Source organism: Salmo trutta, chromosome 32 (assembly GCF_901001165.1).
Source record: "Salmo trutta chromosome 32, fSalTru1.1, whole genome shotgun sequence".
Classification (NCBI taxonomy): domain Eukaryota; kingdom Metazoa; phylum Chordata; class Actinopteri; order Salmoniformes; family Salmonidae; genus Salmo; species Salmo trutta.
In genome coordinates, this window is record NC_042988.1 from 3,422,591 (window position 1) to 3,446,063 (window position 23,473).

Sequence of the window (23,473 nt, forward strand, 5' to 3'; positions counted from 1 at the left end):
TCAATAAGGTACAGAACAGCAAGCAGGCTCGAGGTCAGGACAGACAGAGGTTTGTAAACGTGTCAGAGTCAGGCAGGTACAGAATGGCAGGCTGGCTCGGGGTCAAGGTAGGCAGAATGGTCAGAACCGCGGAACTAGGGGACAGAACTTGAGAAAGCAGGGAGACGGGAAAACACGCTGGTAAGACCTGACAAGACGAACTGGAAAGAGACAAACAGTGAACACAGGTATAAATACAATGGGGATAATGAGGAAGATGGGTGACACCTGGAGGAGGGTGGAGACGAGCACAAAGACAGGTGAAACAAATCAGGGTGTGACAGTTCTGGCAAAATGTCCCTGTTTTCTGCAGTTGTGACAAGCAAAGTTCCTGTCCTGTTGTTGCTGTTCTCTGGCCCACCCGTCAGCACTGGCTACCCCTCCTCTTCCGTCCATCATTTTGAGGTCTTTCCTGAGCCTGCCGCTACTGGCCCTGTCCTTGATAAAAAGCCAGCTGTGCAGCTTGTAACTTCACTCCTCCTTTTCTATCCTCTGTTTTGTCTTGTCTTCATGAGACAGTTTTTGCCTCTCATCGTGTTTACAGTGTTCAATAACCGCTTGTAGACTGGCAGTTTCCCAGCCAATGCAGGTCATTTCAACCTGTTTACCAAGGGCTGGCAAAAGTCCATTCATTAGGGCAGCCTTCAAGAGTCTGTCATAGTCATCATTTTGGCGGCCATCAGTCATTGGTTTGAGCCCATTATGCTTACGGTAGCCTATGTCTGTAGTCTTCCAATGACTCTTTAGCTTTCTGCGTGCAACTATAGATAGCTTCCCAATCGGTCACGGGTGGGTAATGTTCTTTTATGCAATCACACAGTGTAGTTAGTTGGGTAGGCTCCACCCTTTTCCCATTGGTAGTTTTCATCAAAGCCTCCCTCCACGTCCGCCCATCGCAGCCTCATCTTGATACGGCAAATGTGCACAATCTCAGCTGCAGATGGCTTGTACAGCCGGGCCATCTTAATTAGCTGTGTGGTAAAATCACCAGCGTCCTTTGTAGGATCTGGAAGTTCTTTAGCAATGTCCTTCATTTCGCCCTGTCTTCAAGTCTTCTGGATGTCAAAGAGCGGGTACCATTCGTCATGGCCCTCCTCACCATCCACAGGTCGTGGTTGTGGATTAGTGGACATTACCAGAGGTGCCTGTAGAAAGGTTGTGTTTGGGTCACCTTTTTTACCTGTTCTGGTCGTGACCGTTGTGGGTGAGGGACTTAGCTGCATGTTAGGGGTCGACGTTGATGGTGGACTAAGTTCCCAGAGTCCATCAACACCAGAGACGGGACTCAATGTGGCCGGTGCATGGAACGGATTTCCACTGCTCATGGGCCACCTCCGAGGTGTCTGCTGGTAGAACTGCGGTGTGGGAGATGGCTGAGCGAGCTGCTGTCGGACAACCAGGGCTGGTGCTGGTGCAGTGAATACAGGGGGATAATGGGGGGTGGAAAGTCATTATCATCATCCCTGTTTCTCCTTCTTTTATCTTGCTCCAACTGTTTCTTCCTCTTCTTCTTCCTTTCTTTCACCATTATTCCTTTAACTTTCTTGTATGACTGTCTTTCGGCTTCCCCCTCCCAATTTCTAAATTTACCCCAAATCTATTAGACATTTGCCTTTCCTGGTTTCCTTAAACTTCTGTAAATTCTTTCTACATTCTCTTAATTACACTCAATGTGTGACGAACGTCATAATGAGGAGACCAAGGTGCAGCGTGGTGAGTGCTCATGATCAAATATTTATTTGAACTCAGAACACTAAATCAAAAGAATAAACAACGGAAAACGAACGTCACGTTCTGCAGGCTAATCTAAGCTGTACAAAAACAAGATCCCACACAGAAGGAGGGAAAAGGGCTGCCTAAGTATGATTCCCAATCATAGACAACGATATAGACAGCTGCCTCTGATTAGGAACCATACTCAGCCAATCAAAGAAAAAGACAACATAGAAATATAACACAGACTGCCCACCCCACACCCTGACCTAACAAAATCGAGAAATAAACCGTCTCTCTCAGGTCAGGGCGTGACACAATGTGCCTTTCAAGGGATAATCTGAAGGCTATAAAGTCTTCAGTTAATTTAGAACTAAGTATTAGAGCTATTTAGTTAACGGTTTTGTTAAAACCATCATCATAACATTGTGATTTGTTAAGTATATAATAATCCATGGCACATGTCCAGTAAAGTGCAGTATGACTATCTTATAGTTCAGTGCATGTTGGCTACTTGTCATTTTGGCTCACAGATACTGTAGAATAGACTACTATAATCTTTGGAGAAAGTCAAGTGTGCTACTACAGTCATATTCATCTGGATATTAATGTAACACTGTTACACATGCCCAGACAGCTTTGAACAGAAAATGTTGCATATTGCAACTTAAACAGTGCTGTTTGAGTCAACAAATATTGTCCAGAAAATGTTACTGATACAAAAAAAGTGATAGCAAAAATATATATTACTGATTGGATTTGACATAGTAAAGAAAAACAAAGGGGAAATTGTAAACATTCATCATTCAAGTGACTGGAGATGAAGGCTCCCTGAATTCAACGTTGCAATCCTGGCTTTGACACACTGCCAGTCACTGACAGAAATTGATTAATTGCTAGAAAACTAGACTTTTGATATGTTGGAAGTTACAGAAAGTGCTTGTCAATGGTTGGTTGCCATGGAGTTGCTTAGCGTCAATCCCAGCCCAACAGGAGGACAGAGGAGAGGGAGAAGAGGACAAGAAAGAGAGAGAAGGAGGAGTGGGCCGGGGAAGCTCCATTGCTGCCACCAGCTGAAGGGGTCGTGGGAGTAATGGTTGTGGCGGGGAATAGTAAGGTTCCCAATGTGGAAGTCAGGAAGTCCTTAAAGTGGGAGGTTTTGGTGAAGACTTGGTTGGGGGAGGCGCGAAGACTCCGGCTCAATCGTGCTTTGCTAGTGCTGTTAGTGCTGGTGGTGTTGCCGCTAGTGGCGTTGCTGCTGCCGACAGTCAACACAGCAGTCTGAAACCATGAGTTGCCCTGCTTACACATCAGAGGACCACCCACATCACCCTATGGGGAGAGAAGCAGAGAAAAACATGGGTTAATATGGTCATACTGTTATGTGGTTACTGTTATGGTCATACTGTTATGTGCAAAATAGTAAGACATATTTATAGATCAACTGTGCCATACCTGCAATAGTGTCACAGGTCCGGTGCAAATGTTGTCCGAAGATGAAACATTCACGCATTCCACCACAGAGGTCTGGAACTCCTGCAGGACTTGCTCAGCTGAGGACAAAGAGAGAGTTTATTACATACCAATACACACCCACACTCCTAAGGTCGTATCTTTCCGGAAACAATCCCTAGCCAGCCCCTACCCTAGGCATGTGTGTACATCTGAGAGGCCTGGATAGGGTGTAAGCAATATGTTGAAAATCCCACCTATCCTATCAAAGGAAAGGTGGACCTACAGTACTTCCATTGCTTTTCCAATTCTTTCAGATCTATAGAGCTTGTTACTGAACAGGCACATTTCTAACAAACACACAAAGACAGTTGTCCATCCACTCACCCCCACCCTGGCCAGTGCCCCAGCCAGCCACCCAGCACTTAGTCCCTGTGCTGAAGTTGCTGGTTCCCTGGTCCAAACAGATAGGCTGGATGTAGTTAGACAACTTGGGTTGGCTGGCCAGTCGGAGGATGGCCACGTTGTTGCCTGTCAAGTTGCTCATGGTGATGTTGATGACATTCAGGGTTACCTCGTTAGGGTTAGAGCCGTTTTGCTTCAGACGACCCAGGATCACGGTCCATTGAGAGGCGTTGGGCTGGCTGCAGAGATGGAATGAGTTGTGTTTAGTGAGGAACACTAAACTCTACATTCTGATTGCTGTCTTATGAAATGCTTATGTACTGCCTATAAATGTGATATGTAGGGGTTATGAAGAATGTGTTATTCCCTAGGTAGACACCCGTCATATAATATATTACTTTTTGGGCGACCCCGACCAAATTCGCATAGAAATTTCATTCCCGTCGAAGCAAGTCTAAGAAGTGGTAGATACGTTGTATGTATGCTATTTCTATGCTTCCCGTTCTGAAGTTTTTGCATCTTTTACACCAGCTTCAAACAGCTGAATATACAATATTTTTGGTTATGGAAAATATATTTCACAGTGGTTTAGAATATACAATGATTCTCTACACAATGACTGCTTGTTTTATCACAAACTGAAGTTAGACAAATGGTGGCGCGATTTCGGCATAGTGCATAGTGCATTCTTTAGTATGAATGTTGTCATCATTTTGAATGCAATTATGATTGTAGCAAGTTGATATTTTCTTACTTGTAGTTGTTAACATAAGTATTAATTCAATTCATATGTACTGCTTATGAATGTGACATGTATGGGTTATGTATACTGAACAAAAATATAAACCCAACATGTAAAGTGTTGTTCCCATGTCCCTAAAAGGATTTTCACTAGCACAAGGACTGTACAGATTTCCTACATCAGACTAATTAACCTTGGTTAACCTTTTGCATGAGGGTTTAAAAGGAAAGCGTCTGTCACGTCCTGACCAGTAATACGGGTTATTTGTTATTGGAGTTTGGTCAGGATGTGGCAGGGGTCTTTGTTTTATGTGGTTCGGGGGTTATGTGTATGTAGAGGGGTGTTTTATTTATGTGTTCCGGCGTTTTGGTGTATGTTCTTGTTTTGGTATTCTAGGTTTTCTAGTTTGTATATTTCTTTGGACTGTGTGGCTCTCGATCAGGAACAGCTGTACATCGTTGTTCCTGATTGAGAGTCATATATATAGGGAGCTTGTTTTCACCTGGTTGATTGTGGTAGTTGTATTTGCACTGCTGTTAGTTTAGCCTGCAAATCTGTTAGCTGTCATTCTTTGTTTATCGTTTTTCCTTGTTCGCTATAATAAATATAATTATGAGCACGCAACCCGCTGCGCCTTGGTCTCTACATTACGACACGCGTGACAGCGTGACTAAATGTTAATGTAATGGCACCTTCAAAAATCTAAATGTAGGTTGTATGACTAGATTTCCTTAGAATATGTCATGACTGACATTTTAATCCGGCACTTAAGTACTTGCTCTCCCCTTTGAAATACAGGTAGAGTTAACTTACCTGGAGAAGCAGCTAGCGTCGCTCATGACAGAGTCCACCGCCACTAACGTGCCCCCGCAAACGTGTGCTCCGTTTTTCTGTATGCTGGCTATCCAGGGCCACAAGCCTGCTGTCGCCAACGAGCTTCCCCCACCAATACGGGAGTTCAAAGAGGCGCTAGCGCTGCCACACACCACAGCTGCAGAGGGAGAGACAGATACAAGTTTGAGAGACAAATAAAAGGGAGTAATCCAGTAGTCAGATTTATGACAGAGGTAGAGATTCACATCAATGTTTAGCCATATGCACAAGTTAGACTATAGGTACGTACGTGCGGGTGTGGTAGTAGGGGGGATGGTGGTGATTCTGACTGATGGCAGAGCAGTGCAGGTGACACTAAGGTCAGAGTCAGTCCCATTGGATGAGAAGGTGATGAAGCCTGGTTGGGCACTGGTAATCTGGCTGTTGATCCAGGTCTGGTACTGGGAAACTCTGGAGTACACACCAGGGAAATTTGCCATTGCACAGCCGTTGCCAAAACTCACAACGCCAGACTGGATCCAGCGAGTACCCTGTTTGCTCACAAGCGGACCTCCTGAGTCCCCCTATTCATAGACAGATTTACAGTGTCACTGGGATTGAATTTTCACAGGATTATGAAATATGGTGGGTCAGTTTCCTCGATGAAGCCTAGTCTCAGACAAATAATTATTTTCATTGGGGAATATCTTGACAATTATTTTTAGTCTAGGATTAGGTATAACCTGTTTTCGGAGAATCGGCCCAATGTGTAATTGACTGACACTGTAATAAACAAAAAGGACACCCAAGAGATTTTACCTGACAGGAATCCTTTCCTCCTGCTGATAGACCAGCACAGATCATGTTGTCAGTGATGGAGCCAACTCCATAATCACAGTTACACTGCCTGTTTCCCACTATTGGCACATCCACCTCCTGTAGGATCTGTGGTAGAGCTGGGATGATAAACCGAAAATGTAGACACCATCCACTTATCACAGGCATTGCTGATATTCTTCACTACGATAAGTAGCTCATACTAGACAATGTGAAGTTTGAAATGAAATAAGTTTGCTAATATGGGTGATTGTTGTAGCTATCAATTGTCCCATTAACAATAAAACTAGTAGTAGTTTAAAGGCTAATCAAAAAAACTGGGACGCATTTGTCATGACGTTGGCCTGTGGGTAAGGTTTATGACCCCCCCATAAATACCTTTCTCCCTTCCCCTCTCTTTCTGACCCTACTGAAGGACTGCTGTCCTGAAGGACTGCTGTCCTGTTAAATATAGAGAGTCTGGGAACATCAAACAAAGGGTGAAAGGAACCATATTTTGGTAATAAAACCAGTTGGAAATATGCTTTGGAACGTAATGAGTATGGATGTCAGTTCGGTTGTCATCTGAGACATTATGACTGATGACAGGACGACATAAACTGTATCTGGGAAAGTATACACCCTCTAGTTATCAGAGTCACATGGAATTGTTATGCAATTTAAATGTTTGATATTGAAATTGTTTGTTAGGAGATTAAATGTAATTTTAGCTTCCAAATGAGAGATTTGGGTTTTCATAAGGAAAGTGCCCTGTGTCATGACTGTCCTGATCAGGTCAGGGTACAGGAGACCACCACCCTACAGATTATCTCCCAAACCCCCAACAGAGGAGGAGAGATCTAGGGGTCTGAAGATGTGGGGGTTTTATGACACCTCACGCCCATAATAAAACTTAGGCCACAGAGAAATTCCTTTGTCCTAACAATGGAGAACTGGCCTCAGAACATTAAACATGCAATAAAGGGACTTTGGAACAATGGTTTCCATCAGCCACAATGGTGGTTATGACGAGAGGTGGAATATTAAAATGTATGTAACTTTTGTATCGTTTTTAAAGGTTAAGAGATGACGTTATTATGAAAACATTGTACCTTTAAGAGTTTTCCCAGTATATGCCTGATGTTTATACATTGTACGCTGTTTGGAAAATATCCAAATCAAACAGAATGTTTTGGTAAAGATGAAATGTGAAGTTAGTGTCTAAAATCGGATTTTTAGCCAAATCTAAGCCTTGCCCCCTTTACTTGGTCCGCCCAGAGAATTGCCCTAAAGGCGGTTACACCCACTTCTGACCCGAGGGTATAAGACAGGAGAGTGAAGAATTAACATAGGGGACTATTGACCCCAAGCTGCAGCTAAGGTCTAACAAAGTCGACGAACCCCAAAACGAAACACAAGGTTGAAGACAAAGAAATATTTTTCTACACAAGCTACGGACGAGTAGCTGTGTCTAAGTGGGTGAATTCAAGCCGAACCACCCAGCCTCCACTCTCCATTGAATCGTGGTATCGACCCCGTTCGGGCTGAAGCTGTGAGCTCTGAGCTACAGAGCTGTCTGTCCTCAGAAGACCCCTTTCAGATCAAGGGCGAGGGATCAGACCATTTAGCCAAGAAGGACACTGACATCGTGAGGACAACCAGAGAGTTGCGCCGGAGAAGTGCGTCATTTAGAAGCCTAAACGACCTACGCGGAGCTTCCCACCTGAGACCTCCAACACGTAATTACATCATTATATTCTGACCCATAAGAGCGGCAGTTCGGGGCGAGGCTAGTTAAATAAGCATGGCTGACAAATGAACCCAAATGTATATTTCTCTCGTGTACTTCCTTTATTTCTCTCTCTTTAAAATCCCCATTTTGGGTAACAAGCGCCATAGTGTGTTGGCCCGTTATACTAAGTCCTAATCAATAGCTAGACTGTGTTTTGTGTATGTGTATTTTTATCATCATTTTAGCTTGCTAGTAAATAAATAATCAACTAAGATTGGTGTGGTAAATTCAGTGGTAAAGCCCGGGTCCGTGCAGATTCCCGGATTGTACGACGTTCAGATTATGAGACTGTAGAGGAAATTGATTAATTTAGCGACTGTTGTAATCGATATTCTGATATCCTTTGAGTTAATTTGGGAAATAGAAACTCAATCAAAACAATGTTCCCATGGTGCCCCAGGTTAATGAGTTAATAATTGCTTGATTCATTGCTTAATTCATTTAATCACGCAATTATAAACCGTTAATCATTCGATGAGCAGCAGTCGTCACATTAACTAATACAACGTCACGACACCTGCTTGATCAGTGGCCCACCCCTGTGAAGAGGAGGGGTTATAAATGATGAAACACATCCTTCCCCCTCTCCACTATATAAGCCTTTGACGAAAAGATAACCAGGATGTTCCAGTACGTGAGGTCTGCAGCCTCTACGTTAGAAGGACACACGTCAAGTACAGAACTAAGCCAACCTCGGCGTGAGCTTTGGTGGCGAATGGTATGAACTTTGAGCTTATTCACTACAGAAGTGATACTTCCTAGCCGTTGAGTTAGCAGCGGCCGCTGTAGACGTGGGCTAGGAAAGGACGGACGACGGATCCAGTCTAACAAACAGACGAAGATACCACCACGTATCCAATTTACCACCAGAGACATTCTTCCGAGGACAGGAAGATCTGTTGGCCAACCCGGCCAACATCTACGACCAATCTACCGAAGCGCAGCTCAGAGTAAATATTTATTGCATTTTCCTTTTCCAAATGGGCGGTAATTTAGAATGCATAAGATAATGTATTTACGATAGCATAGCTGCTGTTTGTGGTTCCTAAGTCTTCCCGCTCTTTCATTCAAGCCCAACCCCCTTTCCTTTGTGTAACCAGCCGTCATATCTGTTCCGTCCACCGGGACGTTTTCTGTATGACATCATTTGTATTCTGTGTATTTGTAATTCTGTGTGATTAGTTTAGGTATTTAGTAAATAAATAATTAAACCCAATTTTGTATTGCTGATTCAACTTGTTAGCCAGGGTTCGTGAAGATAGCCAAGAATTTACAACTTTCATTATGAGAATACCTTGACAAACTCGTCAAGAATTTCCCCACCTTTGACCCCGTTCCAGGTCAGCCAAACGATACTGAGACGTTCCTAGCTGACATAGAGGACGCGTTGGGTGGCTACCCGAACGCTACGGGTTCTGACAGGGTTTACCTGTTGAAGCGAACGTCGAATAGACACGTGACAAGGTTCATTCGTCTACAACAGCAACACGTGCTAAATGACTACGCTAAACTTGCCACAGCTTTGAAATTAGAATTCAGTGGTTCTGCGACTCGCAAACACAATAGCTCACTGGCTAACACGGTCAAACAAGCTCGGAACGAACACCCACAAGCTTTCTATCATAGGCTTCGTTCAGCTTACTTTGGCCTACTCACTGAAACAGGAATGGAAGAGCTGTTACCATTCAAACAAATGTTTCTGTCGAACATGTATCCCACCTTCATTACCTACTTGGGCCCTGCAGCCCACGTTGGCTTGCCTATCTTACAACTCAGAGAGCTTGCAAGCACAGCTTTTGAGGCATCAAAAGCTCGCAACACTAAGAGCCCTGACCACTCGGTTTTGAAGTTTGACCAGGAGCACTCACTCCAGTTAGAGGGTGCATTATGAGGTATTGGAGCGTCGAGAGATGACGCACAACAACAGTTTCTACCACGAAACCATGATTCCAATAACTGCCGCGGTCGAAATAACTGTAAAGTACGTCGCCTTCAAAACGACTACCGTTACAATCGACCTGTTCGCTACGTTCCTGCACCTAACCCACACAAAGTGTCAGAGCACAAGGGTAACAAAGGGTTGAAGGACGATCAAAACGTAGACCAATGTTCTTCAGAAGTTCCACTACGTGAAGAACTAAAGCGAGAACAATTTGAGAAAAGGGTAAAAGATAAGTCACAAGGACTAGACGGGGAATTACCGGACACCAGGTCCGCAGAAATTAACACCCATAGCAAGGACGTTAAAGTTCAAATTTCTCCCGCTCTCATTCAAGACCCTATCCAGGGCCCGCTTGATCAAGAAACAAGCCCCCGGGCTTTGTCTGTAGACTCTGATACAAAAGTTGCGAAGAAAAAGGTCAAACGCTTCGTTAAAGCCAAGCCCACTCAAAATTGGAAAAGTCAATCTGCTTCCACCTTGAACAGAAATGACACATCACGTCGTTGCGAACGACCACTCCACTTTGTGGGGAATATGTCCATTAACCACGAATCTAAACGGCCATACCTGGAGGACTGCTTAACTTGTCATGCGCTAATTGATTCGGGTGCGACAATATCACTCATCTCTCAAACATTGTTTGATGTTCTCAAAAGGGCTTTGAAGCCAACTAAACGTTGGTTAACCTCTACGGGCTAGGGGGCAGTATTGAGAATTTTGGAAAAAATATGTGCCCATTTTTAACTGCCTCCTACACCAACTCAGAAGCTAGAATATGCATATTATTGTTCAGGTTTGGATAGAAAACACCCTAAAGTTTCTAAAACTGTTTGAATGGTGTCTGTGAGTATAACAGAACTCCTATGGCAGGCAAAAACCTGAGAAGGTTTCATGCAGGAAGTACCCTGTCTGACAAGGTGTTGTTGTTCTTGCTTCTGTTTATTGAAGAGTCAGGATCTTAGCTGTAACGTGACAATTCCTAGGGCTCCAATAGGCTCTCAGAACCCGGGAAAAACCTGAATGATGACGAGGCAGCCTCAGGCTGAAACACAGAATCCCCTTTTCCAAGTGGCCCATCAGAGGACAATGGAATTAGGCGCGTGCCCGATTCGACCCCGTGCAGTATTTTCCTTCGGCTGTTTAGCTAATTGCAGATTCCCGGTCGGAATATTATCGCTTTTTTACGAGAATAATGGCATAAAAATTGATTTTAAACAGCGGTTGACATGCTTCGAAGTACGGTAATGGAATATTTAGAATTTTTTTGTCACATTCTGCGCCATGTGCACGACCGTGATTTACCATTCTGATAGTGTCTAGAACGCACGAACAAAACGTCGCTGATGGAACATAACAATGGATTATTTGGGACCAAACTTACATTTGTTATTGAAGTAGAAGTCCTGGGAGTGCATTCTGACGAAGAACAGGAAAGGTAAGACCATTTTTCTTATAGGAAATGTGATTTTGGTGAAGGCTAAACTGGGTGGGTGTCTAAATAGCTAGCCCGTGATGGCTGGGCTATGTACTTAGAATATTGCAAAATGTTCTTCATCCAAAAAGCTATTTTAAAATCGGACATATCAAGTGCATAGAGGAGTAATGTATCTATAATTCTTAAAATAATTGTTATGCTTTTTGTGAACGTTTATCGTGAGTAATTTAGTAAATTGTTAGTAAATTCCCCGGAAGTTTGCGGGGGGTATGCTTTTTCTGAACGTCACATGCTAATGTAAAAAGCTGGTTTTTGATATAAATATGAACTTGTTTGAACAGACATGCATGTATTGTATAACATAATGTCCTAGTTGTGTCATCTGATGAAGATCATCAAAGGTTAGTGCTGCATTTAGCTGTGGTGTGGGTTTTTGTGACATTATATGCTAGCTTGAAAAATGGGTGTCTGATTATTTCTGGCTGGGTACACTGCTGACATCATCTAATGTTTTGCTTTCGTTGTAAAGCCTTTTTGAAATCGGACAGTGTGGTTAGATTAACGAGAGTATTGTCTTTAAATAGCTGTAAAATAGTCATATGTTTGAGAAATTGAAGTAATAGCATTTCAAACGTTTTAAAAATCACGCCACAGGATTCAACTGGCTGTTACGTAGGTGGGACGAATTCGTCCCGCCGGTCCCATAGAGGTTAAAAGTGGAGCGATGCGAAACTACACTTCGAGGGGTCACTCAGACTACCTCGCCTCTCACATTGAGAGTCATGCTGAAACTACTGTTCAAGGACGTATCGCTCGTTCACCCTGTGTATGTTACCAGCCTCGAAACTGTACCCCTGCTACTCGGAGCAGACTTGATGGATCGATTACTCCCATTGATGGATTGGAAAACCAACCAGGTATGGTCACAGGCCACAGTGCCTTCTCCACTGACCACACTGTCTTCCCCTAACGCTAGCTGCAACGCAGTCATTCACGAGAGGTATCTGTCGAAAGCACCCCTTGGGAAAAAGAAGTTTAGAAACCTCTTGGTGCAGAATCCGATCCAAGGAGATATTACGATATCTCGACACATTCCGTCAGCCAATCTGATTAACCTCTTACATCTACACGTTCCGCTAGCGGAATGTCTGCTCCAATATCCAATGATGGGCGGGGCGCGAAATTCAAACTCCTCTAAATCCGAAAACCTACACTTTTCAAACATATGACTATTTTACAGCTATTTAAAGACAAGACTCTCCTTTATCTAACCAAACTGTCCGATTTCAAAAAGGCTTTACAGCGAAAGCAAAACATTAGATTATGTCAGCAGAGTACCCAGCCAGAAATAATCACACAGCCATTTTTCAAGCTAGCATATCATGTCACATAAACCCAAACCATAGCTAAATGCAGCACTAACCTTTTATGATCTTCATCAGATGACACACCTAGGACATTATGTTATACAATACATGCATGTCTGTTCAATCAAGTTCATATTTATATCAAAAACCAGCTTTTTACATTAGCATGTGACGTTCAGAACTAGCATTCCCACCGAACACTTCCGGTGATTTTACTAAATTACTCACGATAAACGTTCACAAAAAGCATAACAATTATTTTAAGAATTATAGATACAGAACTCCTCTATGCACTCGATATGTCCGATTTTAAAATAGCTTTTCGGATGAAGCACATTTTGCAATAATCTAAGTACATAGCCCGGCATTACAGGGCTAGCTATTTAGACACCCTGCAAGTTTAGCCTTCACCAAAATCACATTTCCTATAAGAAAAATGTTCTTACCTTGCTTGTTCTTCGTCAGAATACACTGCCAGGACTTCTACTTCAATAACAAATGTAGGTTTGGTCCCAAATAATCCATCGTTATGTTCCATCAAGACGTTTTGTCCGTGCGTTCTAGACACTATCCCAACGCTAAATCTCGGCCACGAGCATGACGCAAAATATGACAAAAAATGTCTAAATATTCCATTACCGTACTTCGAAGCATGTCAACCGCTGTTTAAAACCAATTTTTATGCAATTTATCTCGTAGAGAAGCGATAATATTCCGACCGGGAATCTGCCTGTCTGTAAACTGAGGAAAAAACCGAAAGCCGGGGGCGGGGCGGGTCACGCGCCTAAGGCTTAGTCCATTGAGTGACCACTCAGCTTTCACTCTCCTTTGTTTCAGCCAGGGCTTTGAATTACGTCATTCCTGTTTTTCCCGGGCTATGAGACTCCATTGTTGACGTGCGAAGTGTCACGTAAGAGCAGAGATCCTTTGTAAACGATAGAGATAATAAAGAAGGGCAAGAAATGTTCAGACAGGGTACTTCCTGAACAGAAGCATCTCAGGTTTTTGCCTGCCATAGGAGTTCTGTTATACTCACAGACACCATTCAAACAGTTTCAGAAACTTTGGAGTGTTTTCTCTCCAAAGCTAATAATTATATGCATATTCTAGTTTCTGGGCAGGACTAATAATCAGATTAAATTGGGTACGTTTTTTATCCAGCCGTGAAAATACTGCCCCCTAGCCATAAGAGGTTAACCATTCTTTTCATGATTTCGAGCCAGCTGTCTCTGTGAATGATCAACTTCCCTTCCCCTTGCAGTCGTGCAATACGGTAGTTGAGATGAACTTCTCTTGCCCTTCGGACACTTCCGCAAGCACTGCGGCCGTCTCAGCAAGAAAAACATCGATGCGCAGAGTATACTCTGCTTCCGATGATACACCTTCTGCTTTGTTGGGGACTGTCACCCCTTACAATGACACTAATGGCGTCAGTCCAGCAACTGACCCGATGACTCCCACTGGTGAAACACTTTGCGATATCACAGACCGATATCCTCGTCTCAGTTTGCAGGTACTGAAGAGGTTGCCACACGTGGACGCGGTGGTGACTGACAGACCTCGACAGCCACTGAGGGTGTTGAAGCACAAACACCAGGAGATTTGGTTGAAAGGTTACAACCATTCTCATAATAACGCGGCCACTGACAACTCGTACATAGGGTCCGACCTTTTCGTTTGCGCCTCGGACACCAACACCACCCGCTGGTGGGGGGGTTCGAGACACAAAGGGGGGGAATAGTAGCCCAGACCCAGGATGAGCCTCATCGAGGCCGGTGGGGGGGTCGAGACTTCGGACAACACCGTACGAGGCCGCCAGAGCATAAATCAAATCTAGTTGTAAACTCCCCTATGAGAACAGTGAGGAGCAGACAGGCCCCTAGACGGGGATTATCTTAGAACACATCTAAGATAGTACAGAGGTGTACCACACTGGTTGTAAAGGAAGTCCAGTGGACTTGTCCACCTCCAAAACAAATGGCAACAATAATCATTCCTTGCCATGTGTAGGTTCAACTACAATACAACTAGTAATATGCTCCAATCATGTGTTCCGGTAGATAATATTTCAGAATAAATCGGTTGGACAACTGGACCCCTTGAATACCAGTACCAATACCACAGTCAGTCCAGCAACACTCAGTAAGAGGATTAGTAACCTCACAAGTTAAATTTCTATTGATAATAGCGACATAGGAGTCACTCAGAGTGCAACACGGGGAAGGGAATCTCCATTGCACTCTTCCAATGGTTAACACATGCCACTAATAAATAGAACCCTCCGTTCAGGAGAAAGGTTATTAGAAGTCATGAACCATGATCACACCACGTACGACTGGTCTAATACTTAGAGTACTTCCGTCGTGAGGTTAGCTCCTCCGTGGATAACATAGCTATGAAATAGACTTCATACCTACCGCCACTACAATAGTGGAAGACACCTTGACTTGTAGAAAACTACTACAGACTCCCTTGACACCAATTCTGACTGACCTACAGGCATTGACCTGAATATTACCTGACTACGTCAGACTCATTCTGAACAAGTTGTAATCTGCCAGGATACTTGGTTTTCTTCCCTTGACATGGGCAATTGTGTAAGCATAAACGCACATGCACAACGGAACATCCAATTAGGATTTATGCTAGGATCACTTAAGGGTCCAAGCAAAATACCAGCCTTAGTAAAGTTGAACATTTACTTCTAGGCCTTTGACTCTACAGCACTCACCAGTTTTCTAACCAGAAGTCCATAGGTCATCCCTGTAGACTGCCCAAAACTAGTGCCTTACAGCTGTAGACTTATCATATAGTTGTCAACTTAGGATAGTACCCTAAGCAACACCCCGCAAATTAGGAAAGCCCTAGATATGACATTAGACAATGCCATGATAGGGTCATTTTGCCAAGACCATGGACGTAGATAGAATACAGTCCAATGAGATGATTAAGGTGGCATAACTATTTTGTTTTGTTTATGCTTTCATTCATTTTGTTTCATTTTCTTCGGCACATAGAAAGTGATAGAGCCATAAACAACTCCCCCATACAACCATCAGTTAGTTCCACAACGCCGCTCATTTGGGAGGAAATGTAATGATATATTTCATGAGTGTGTGTGTGTTGTTAACATCTGCCTAAGTTACTGCCCAGATATTCCAGTCTAGACGACGGGTCCGGAACGGCGATCCCAATCCGGACATCCGCTGCCGAGCCATGGAACGGACATCTTCATTTGCAGACACCCTACCCGGGTCGACCGCCAGATGGGGACCACAACGATGATCCACAACCAGGATAACCCACGTTCATTTTTATGTTGGTTTACAACATGCAGGTTAATCGCAAGATTGAACCCAACATGGGGGGACTGTCATGACGTTGGCCTGTGGGTAAGGTTTATGACCCCCCCATAAATACCTTTCTCCCTTCCCCTCTCTTTCTGACCCTACTGAAGGACTGCTGTCCTGAAGGACTGCTGTCCTGTTAAATATAGAGAGTCTGGGAACATCAAACAAAGGGGGAAAGGAACCATATTTTGATAATAAAACCAGTTGGAAATATGCTTTGAAACGTAATGAGTATGGATGTCAGTTCGGTTGTCATCTGAGACATTATGACTGATGACAGGACGACATAAACTGTATCTGGGAAAGTATACACCCTCTAGTTATCAGAGTCACATGGAATTGTTATGCAATTGAAATGTTTGATATTGAAATTGTTTGTTAGGAGATTAGATGTAATTTTAGCTTCCAAATGAGAGATTTGGGTTTTCATAAGGAAAGTGCCCTGCTTGATCAGTGGCCCACCCCTGTGAAGAGGAGGGGTTATAAACGATGAAACACATCCTTCCCCCTCTCCACTATATAAGCCTTTGACGAAAAGATAACCAGGATGTTCCAGTACGTGAGGTCTGCAGCCTCTACGTTAGAAGGACACACGTCAAGTACAGAACTAAGCCAACCTCGGCGTGAGCTTTGGTGGCGAATGGTATGAACTTTGAGCTTATTCACTACAGAAGTGATACTTCCTAGCCGTTGAGTTAGCAGCGGCCGCTGTAGACGTGGGCTAGGAAAGGACGGATGACGGATCCAGTCTAACAAACAGACGAAGATACCACCACGTATCCAATTTACCACCAGAGACATTCTTCCGAGGACAGGAAGATCTGTTGGCCAACCCGGCCAACATCTACGACCAATCTACCGAAGCGCAGCTCAGAGTAAATATTTATTGCATTTTCCTTTTCCAAATGGGCGGTAATTTAGAATGCATAAGATAATGTATTTACGATAGCATAGCTGCTGTTTGTGGTTCCTAAGTCTTCCCGCTCTTTCATTCAAGCCCAACCCCCTTTCCTTTGTGTAACCAGCCGTCATATCTGTTCCGTCCACCGGGACGTTTTCTGTATGACATCATTTGTATTCTGTGTATTTGTAATTCTGTGTGATTAGTTTAGGTATTTAGTAAATAAATGATTAAACCCAATTTTGTATTGCTGATTCAACTTGTTAGCCAGGGTTCGTGAAGATAGCCAAGAATTTACAACTTTCATTATGAGACTGAAAATAAGATAAGGGTTAATATTGACTGCTATCGATGTAAAATATTACTAAGCATTTTAAGAGTTTATTCGGAAGATACCAGCTCTATAAACGTTCTTCCGTGGTGCCCCGACTTTCTAGTTAATTACATTTACATGATTAGCTTAATCAGGTAATATTAATTACAGAGAAAGAATTTTATAGGTTAGCATGTCATATCACTTAATCCGGCATAGCCAAAGACACGACACATTAATGTTAAACTTATCGTTCCATTTATCGTTATCGCGGTATACATTTTTGTCCATGTCGCCCAGCTCTAGTCTGTGGTGAGGGCAGGGACACATTCAACCCCATAAGAAGAAGGGCTTCCGCAACATACACAAGACCTCTCAGAATTCTGATCCATTATCAGTAGTATTTAAAACAAGCTGTATCTGTGTACTCACGTCCTCCACTGCTGAGGGTGCCCCAGCCTGTGACCCAGCTAGTAGTGCCATCATAGAAGGAGCTGCCTTGTGCAGCTAGGCAGACTGGCTGGATGTAGTTGGTAAAAGTCACAGGGGAGGAGAGCTTCAACAGACACATGTCGTTGTCATTGGTACTACTGATGTAGTTGGGGTGGCAGATGATCTGAGTGACCGTAAGGCTCACTTCATTAGGGTTGGAGCCCTGCTGGTTCTGACGACCCAGGTAGACCAGCAAATTTGATGTACTGGTGCTGAGAAAATGAGAGTTTCAAGTTAGAATTGTATTAAATGTTTGAAGGGCCTGTAGCACCCACTTCAGCAATATTTGAATATTAGCATTATTTACGAACTGCTTCCCTTTACTTCCCACATCTCATTATGAAAACATGATCGGGAGGAAAGTCTATTTACAAAGTATTGTTACTGTCCCAAAAAACATTGTGGTTTTATGTGATCACATGAAAATCTAAATCTATTATTATTATTATTATTAATACTACTACGTGACAGTTTGTGGAAATACTACAATGCAGATTTGATTAAATTGAGCCCTATGTTTTTATGGGTCCTCACCTGGGAAAGCAGTGAGCAGCAGTCAGCACCCACTCTTTGTTAATAAGGGATCCCCCACAAAAATGGCTGCCAGATTTCTGCAGACTGGCCTGCCATGGCCAACTCCCTGGAGGAGCATCCTGACCCCCCACGATCCTAGTGTTGAGAGGAGAGATTCCACACACTAACAAAGACACAGATGGGCGAGGGATTACAAAATATAACACACAGGAAGTGAAGAGATTAAAGCTCACTAGTTAGTCAGTGAATAGGAGCATGGTTAAGTCATTCAATTAGGAAAATAACAGACATTTGATTGAAAAAGGAGGGGACTTACCATCCAACTGAGAGTGAGACACTGAAAAACAGGAGAAGCCGAAAACAGTTGAACAGTTTGGTTTTGGCACACTGTGGGCAAACATGTAATTCATAACTCTTTTCACCCCATTGGTTTTATAGTAGAAACATACAGTCTTGGAGCTGTCTGTCTGCCTGGCTGGCTGTGAATGATTATTGTGGTTTCTGACGGTACTGTGTGTATTTAGTGTCCATACAGACTTTTCCTCTGAACAAACTATTTCAGCTGTTTTCTTATTATGAGTCTGGATTGTCAAACCAAACGCCATCTGTCAAAACGTCTTTCATCACTGGGTATGTTACCTAATATTACTGTCCACATTGTCCAGAATGTGTTTAACACTAATTAGCACATTGCCTATTAAAACCTAGGAGAATATATTACTCTCAGAATTACTAAGATATTGTTATACTAATACTAGATAAATATAATTTGTGGACCAAAGCCTTATGAATAAGATAAAGAGGATGAGGAAATATATACTGCATCTTTAGAGGAGAGCTAAAGAAAAACCGTCTCATCTGGAGAAAAAAAAAGAACAAGACAAAATGCACAATCATTCAAAGGAAGCAATGTGGTCACAACAGTCATCATTGCTGTATGACTGTATGGGGATTTCACATGAAAGAATACTTGGTAATGTTTTATAATGCATTCTAAGACTTGTCTACAAGGATAGTCCACCCAATCACCCTTCTCATGCCTCCACTATTGTTTTGAATCTTCTCTGTATGTGACAAATCAATGGTCTAAAGAGGCTTCCTCTCCTCACCTACGTTCCTTTATTTGAGCTAATCTAAAAGAACTGGACAGGAGAAATTAAGCCCACTGCTAAACGTCTGTCATAATAACACTTTCACCTCCTGTCTTTTCAGACCAGTGAAGCTAAATGAGCACCCTACCTCTGGGTGCTCTATGGGCGTGACTGTCAGGTTGACTGGCTTCACATTCAGTCCCCAACCACTAAATTAAAATCAGGTCATGTTTTTTTATGAATGTATACAACATAGAGGTAAACAAACAAATCAGACGTATCTACAAACTGATTTGTCTCTACAAGTTCATCGCATTATATAATGAACATAAAATATCTTATTCCATCCAACTGTTTTTTGTGACGACAAACACAGTCAGTTAAGAACAAATTCTTATTTTCAATGACAGCGGGTTAACTGCCTTGTTCAGGGGCAGAACAGATTTGTACCTTGTAAGCTCGGGGATTCGAACTTGCAACCTTCCGGTTGCTAGTCCAACGCGCTAACCTCTAGGCTACGCTGCCGCCCCATTCGTACACTTTGGAACCTCAATTTCTTCCCTGTACTCCGCATTTAAGACAAGGACAGACGAGCATTGCGTTGGTGACATAGGTTTCCATTAAGATGGAATATGTCATTGTCAGCGGAAGGCACAAAATTTCCTTACATGCTAATTGAACTAGTGTTAAAAAGCCAGTCAATGGTCTTGCGCAACTCTCCAAACACTTCAGAAGGCAATCACACACACACACGCACACACACACACACACACACACGTCAGTGAAAGACTGATAGGCCTAATTAAGGTGCGTCTTTTTCACGTCAGGTCCAGTGGCACAAACAGGGGTACCAAGTGTCAATCATTTTACAGGCTCATTGATACTGGATTTACAGCTGTATTAGATCTACAGTGGGGGGGGAGTATTTGATCCCCTGCTGATTTTGTATGTTTGCCCACTGATAAAGAAAGGATCAGTCTATAATTTTAATGGTAGGTTTATTTGAACAGTGAGAGACAGAATAACAACAAAAATATCCAGAAAAACGCATGTCAAAAATGTTATAAATTGATTTGCATTTTAATGAGGGAAATAAGTATTTGACCCCCTCTCAATCAGAAAGATTTCTGGCTCCCAGGTGTCTTCTATACAGGTAACGAGCTGAGATTAGGAGCACACTCTTAAAGGGAGTGCTCCTAACCGCAGCTTGTTAGCTGTAAAAAGACACATGTCCACAGAAATGTAAGCAATCAATCAGATTCCAAACTCTCCACCATGGCCAAGACCAAAGAGCTCTCCAAGGATGTCAGGGACAAGATTGTAGACCTACACAAGGCTGGAATGGGCTACAAGACCATCGGCAAGCAGCTTGGTGAGAAGGTGACAACATTTGGTGCGATTATTCGCAAATGGAAGAAACACAAAAGAACTGTCAATATCCCTCGGCCTGGGGCTCCATGCAAGATCTCACCTCGTGGGGTTGCAATGATCATGAGAATGGTGAGGAATCAGCCCAGAACTACACGGGAGGATCTTGTCAATGATCTCAAGGCAGCTGGGACCATAGTCACCAAGAAAACAATTGGTAACACACTACGCCGTGAAGGACTGAAATCCTGCAGCGCCCGCAAGGTCCCCCTGCTCAAGAATACATATATATGCCCGTCTGAAGTTTGCCAATGAACATCTGAAGGATTCAGAGGACAACTGGGTGAAAGTGTTGTGGTCAGATGAGACCAAAATGGAGCTCTTTGGCATCAACTCAACTCGCCGTGTTTGGAGGAGGAGGAATGCTGCCTATGACCCCAAGAACACCATCTCCACCGTCAAACATGGAGGTGGAAACATTATGCTTTGGGGGTGTTTTTCTGCTAAGGGGACAGGACAACTTCACCACATCATTTGACGGGGCCATGTACCGTCAAATCTTGGGTGAGAACCTCCTTCCCTCAGCCAGGGTATATAAAATGGGTCGTGGATGGGTATTCCAGCATGACAATGATCCAAAACACACGGCCAAGGCAACAAAGGAGTAGCTCAAGAAGAAGCACATTAAGGTCCTGGAGTGGCCTAGCCAATCTCCGGACCATAATCCCATAGAAAATCTGTGGAGGGAGCTGAAGATTTGAGTTGCCAAACGTCAGCCTCGAAACCTTAATGACTTGGAGAAGATCTGCAAAGAGGAGTGGGACAAAATCCCTCCTGAGATGTGTGCAAACCTGTTGGCCAACTACAAGAAATGTCTGACCTCTGATTGCCAACAAGGGTTTTGCCACCAAGTACTAAGTCATGTTTTGCAGAAGGGTCAAATACTTATTTCCCTCATTAAAATGGAAATCATTTTATAACATTTTTGACATGCGTTTTTCTGGATTTTTGTTGTTGTTATTCTGTCTCTCACTGTTCATATAAACCTACCATTAAAATTATAGACTGATCATTTCTTTGTAAGTGGGCAAACATACAAAATCAGCAGGGGATCAAATACTTTTTCCCCCACTGTAAGAACAAACCACAGTCACACAGGCCGCAGATGTGGTGCATGTTTCAATTTACAAATAGGTCTTTTTAGAATAGAGACGTCTCTTCTTGACAGTGCTTTAGATTTCTCTCAGGCTGTTCATAGATGCAAATTCTCATGCAAAATATAGTCCTGAAGGGGATTCGTCTGGCTGCCTAGTTTGTATTATGTTGTCCCCCATTTTCTCGTCGGGATGCTTCATATCCACACTGCTCGCTAACCCAGAAGTCAGCCGCTCCAATATATCTGGTTAACACTAGTTTACACAGCCAAAGTCCTAAACCCTGCCTATTTCTACAATTTCAAACCTAACCTTAATCACACTGCTAACTTAAAGCCTAACTCTAAATTAATACCAAAAAAAGCATTTTGTTTTTTCGATAGAGATAATTTTGGGAACCAATGTGTCAGAGGCAAACACGTTCAAAGAAAAACCCCAGCTGGCCTATACCCTCCCCTAGCCCGGATGACGCTAGGCCAATTGTGCGCCGCCCTTGGGAGCTCCCGGTCACGACCGGCTGTGACACAACTTGGGCTAACACCCCCTTCACTTTCCTTACTGCTTTGAAATTAGATGTATATCTTCAAATGGTCCACAAACCCTAAAACACACTGACCCTTCTGCAGTGTAATTAAGTTATGTTGCCATGAGGCTCCACTTTAGACTGATAAATGTCTTTAAGGACACACGTTATACCTCGCTCACACAACATACATTCATGTCTTAGACAAATATTTGACAAATGTGAACGTTCTGCCTTAAAATTAAGCACAGGACCTCCCTCAAGGCCCAAAACAGTCTAACAGGTCATAAGGCACATGACATCCTATTGGCTTTGATTGTCTTTATTGGCTATGCCTGTATTCTATAAATAGTCAATACGGCCCATATAGCCCACCACCAAGAACATTCTATAACCTGACAACTCCTTGACTCCATTCACCAGTCAATAGAAGGAAAGCAGTGGAATAACAGGAATCTCGTCTCTTACCTTTTGAAAAGAGAGCAACTAGTAGAGTCACCAAACAGAGTGCTTTGTAGACTTCCATCGTTTCAATGCCTGCCACTACAGCCTGTCCTGTTGAGGGTTCATACTTTATACTCCACCCTGCCTTCACTCCTCCCCTTTATCTACCTTCCTCTCTCACACTGAAACCTGAGACATACATATACCTGGAAACACATGTTCTGTCTCCTCTCACTCTCCTCCTTCCCAGAAAAGTGGTGTCTGTCATAGCAGCAAAGGGGGACCAACTCCATATTAATGCCCATGATTTTAGAATTACATGTTTGACGAGCAGGTGTCCACTACATGACCAAAAGTATGTTGCCCAAAGAGTTGGCAGAATATTTGTAAAAAATAATTTACAACTGTAATTTCTGCCAAAGGTGCTTCAACCAAGTATACAACTCTGGGATGTGAAGATATATGCAATTATCTTCGTTTTTACAACATTTCAACTTTTTATTTCACTTTAAAAATGTGGAGCCGGTTATGTAGATGTGTTAGGAAAAAAAGCTAATGTCATCCCTTTTTTGATTTAATTTTAAAGCAGCAAAATGTGACATCTGTGCAAAGCACTCTATTGACAGAAGACTTTACCTAAAGGTTGTGATGTGATGAAACCTGAAGGAGGAAAAAGCACCTGGCCCTGCAGCATTCCTGTCTATCTTGCGACTGAACCACATAAACACACAATCCTTGTTTCCTTCTCAAATTACTTGTTGACAAATGTATTTAAAGATTCCCCTAC

The 23,473-nt window shown here is 43.0% G+C and overlaps 1 protein-coding gene across 1 annotated transcript; it reads right to left on the reverse strand.

Moving 5' to 3' along the window:
* Nucleotides 1–2,272: 2,272 nt before the first annotated feature.
* On the reverse strand, nt 2,273–22,817 carry LOC115170785 (transmembrane protease serine 9). Its single transcript, XM_029727075.1, has 10 exons — nt 22,711–22,817; nt 18,423–18,443; nt 18,107–18,269; nt 17,513–17,784; nt 5,984–6,120; nt 5,475–5,748; nt 5,165–5,342; nt 3,592–3,848; nt 3,208–3,305; nt 2,273–3,084 (listed from the first exon to the last, which is right to left on the reverse strand). Exons 1-10 carry the CDS (start codon nt 22,766–22,768, stop codon nt 2,728–2,730), a joined length of 1,815 nt encoding a protein of 604 aa, XP_029582935.1. The 5' UTR covers nt 22,769–22,817; the 3' UTR covers nt 2,273–2,727.
* Between the last annotated feature and the right edge of the window lie 656 nt (nt 22,818–23,473).

Excerpts from the sequence above, each read along its gene's own strand:
- LOC115170785 (XM_029727075.1), bottom strand. The coding sequence starts at position 22,768 with ATGGAAGTCTACAAAGCACTCTGTTTGGTGACTCTACTAGTTGCTCTC. Across the intron at positions 18,444-22,710 it reads AGTTGCTCTCTTTTCAAAAG|TGTCTCACTCTCAGTTGGAT; the intron begins GTAAGAGACGAG and ends CCTGTTTTTCAG. Across the intron at positions 3,849-5,164 it reads GACGCTAGCTGCTTCTCCAG|CCAGCCCAACGCCTCTCAAT; the intron begins GTAAGTTAACTC and ends CCATCTCTGCAG.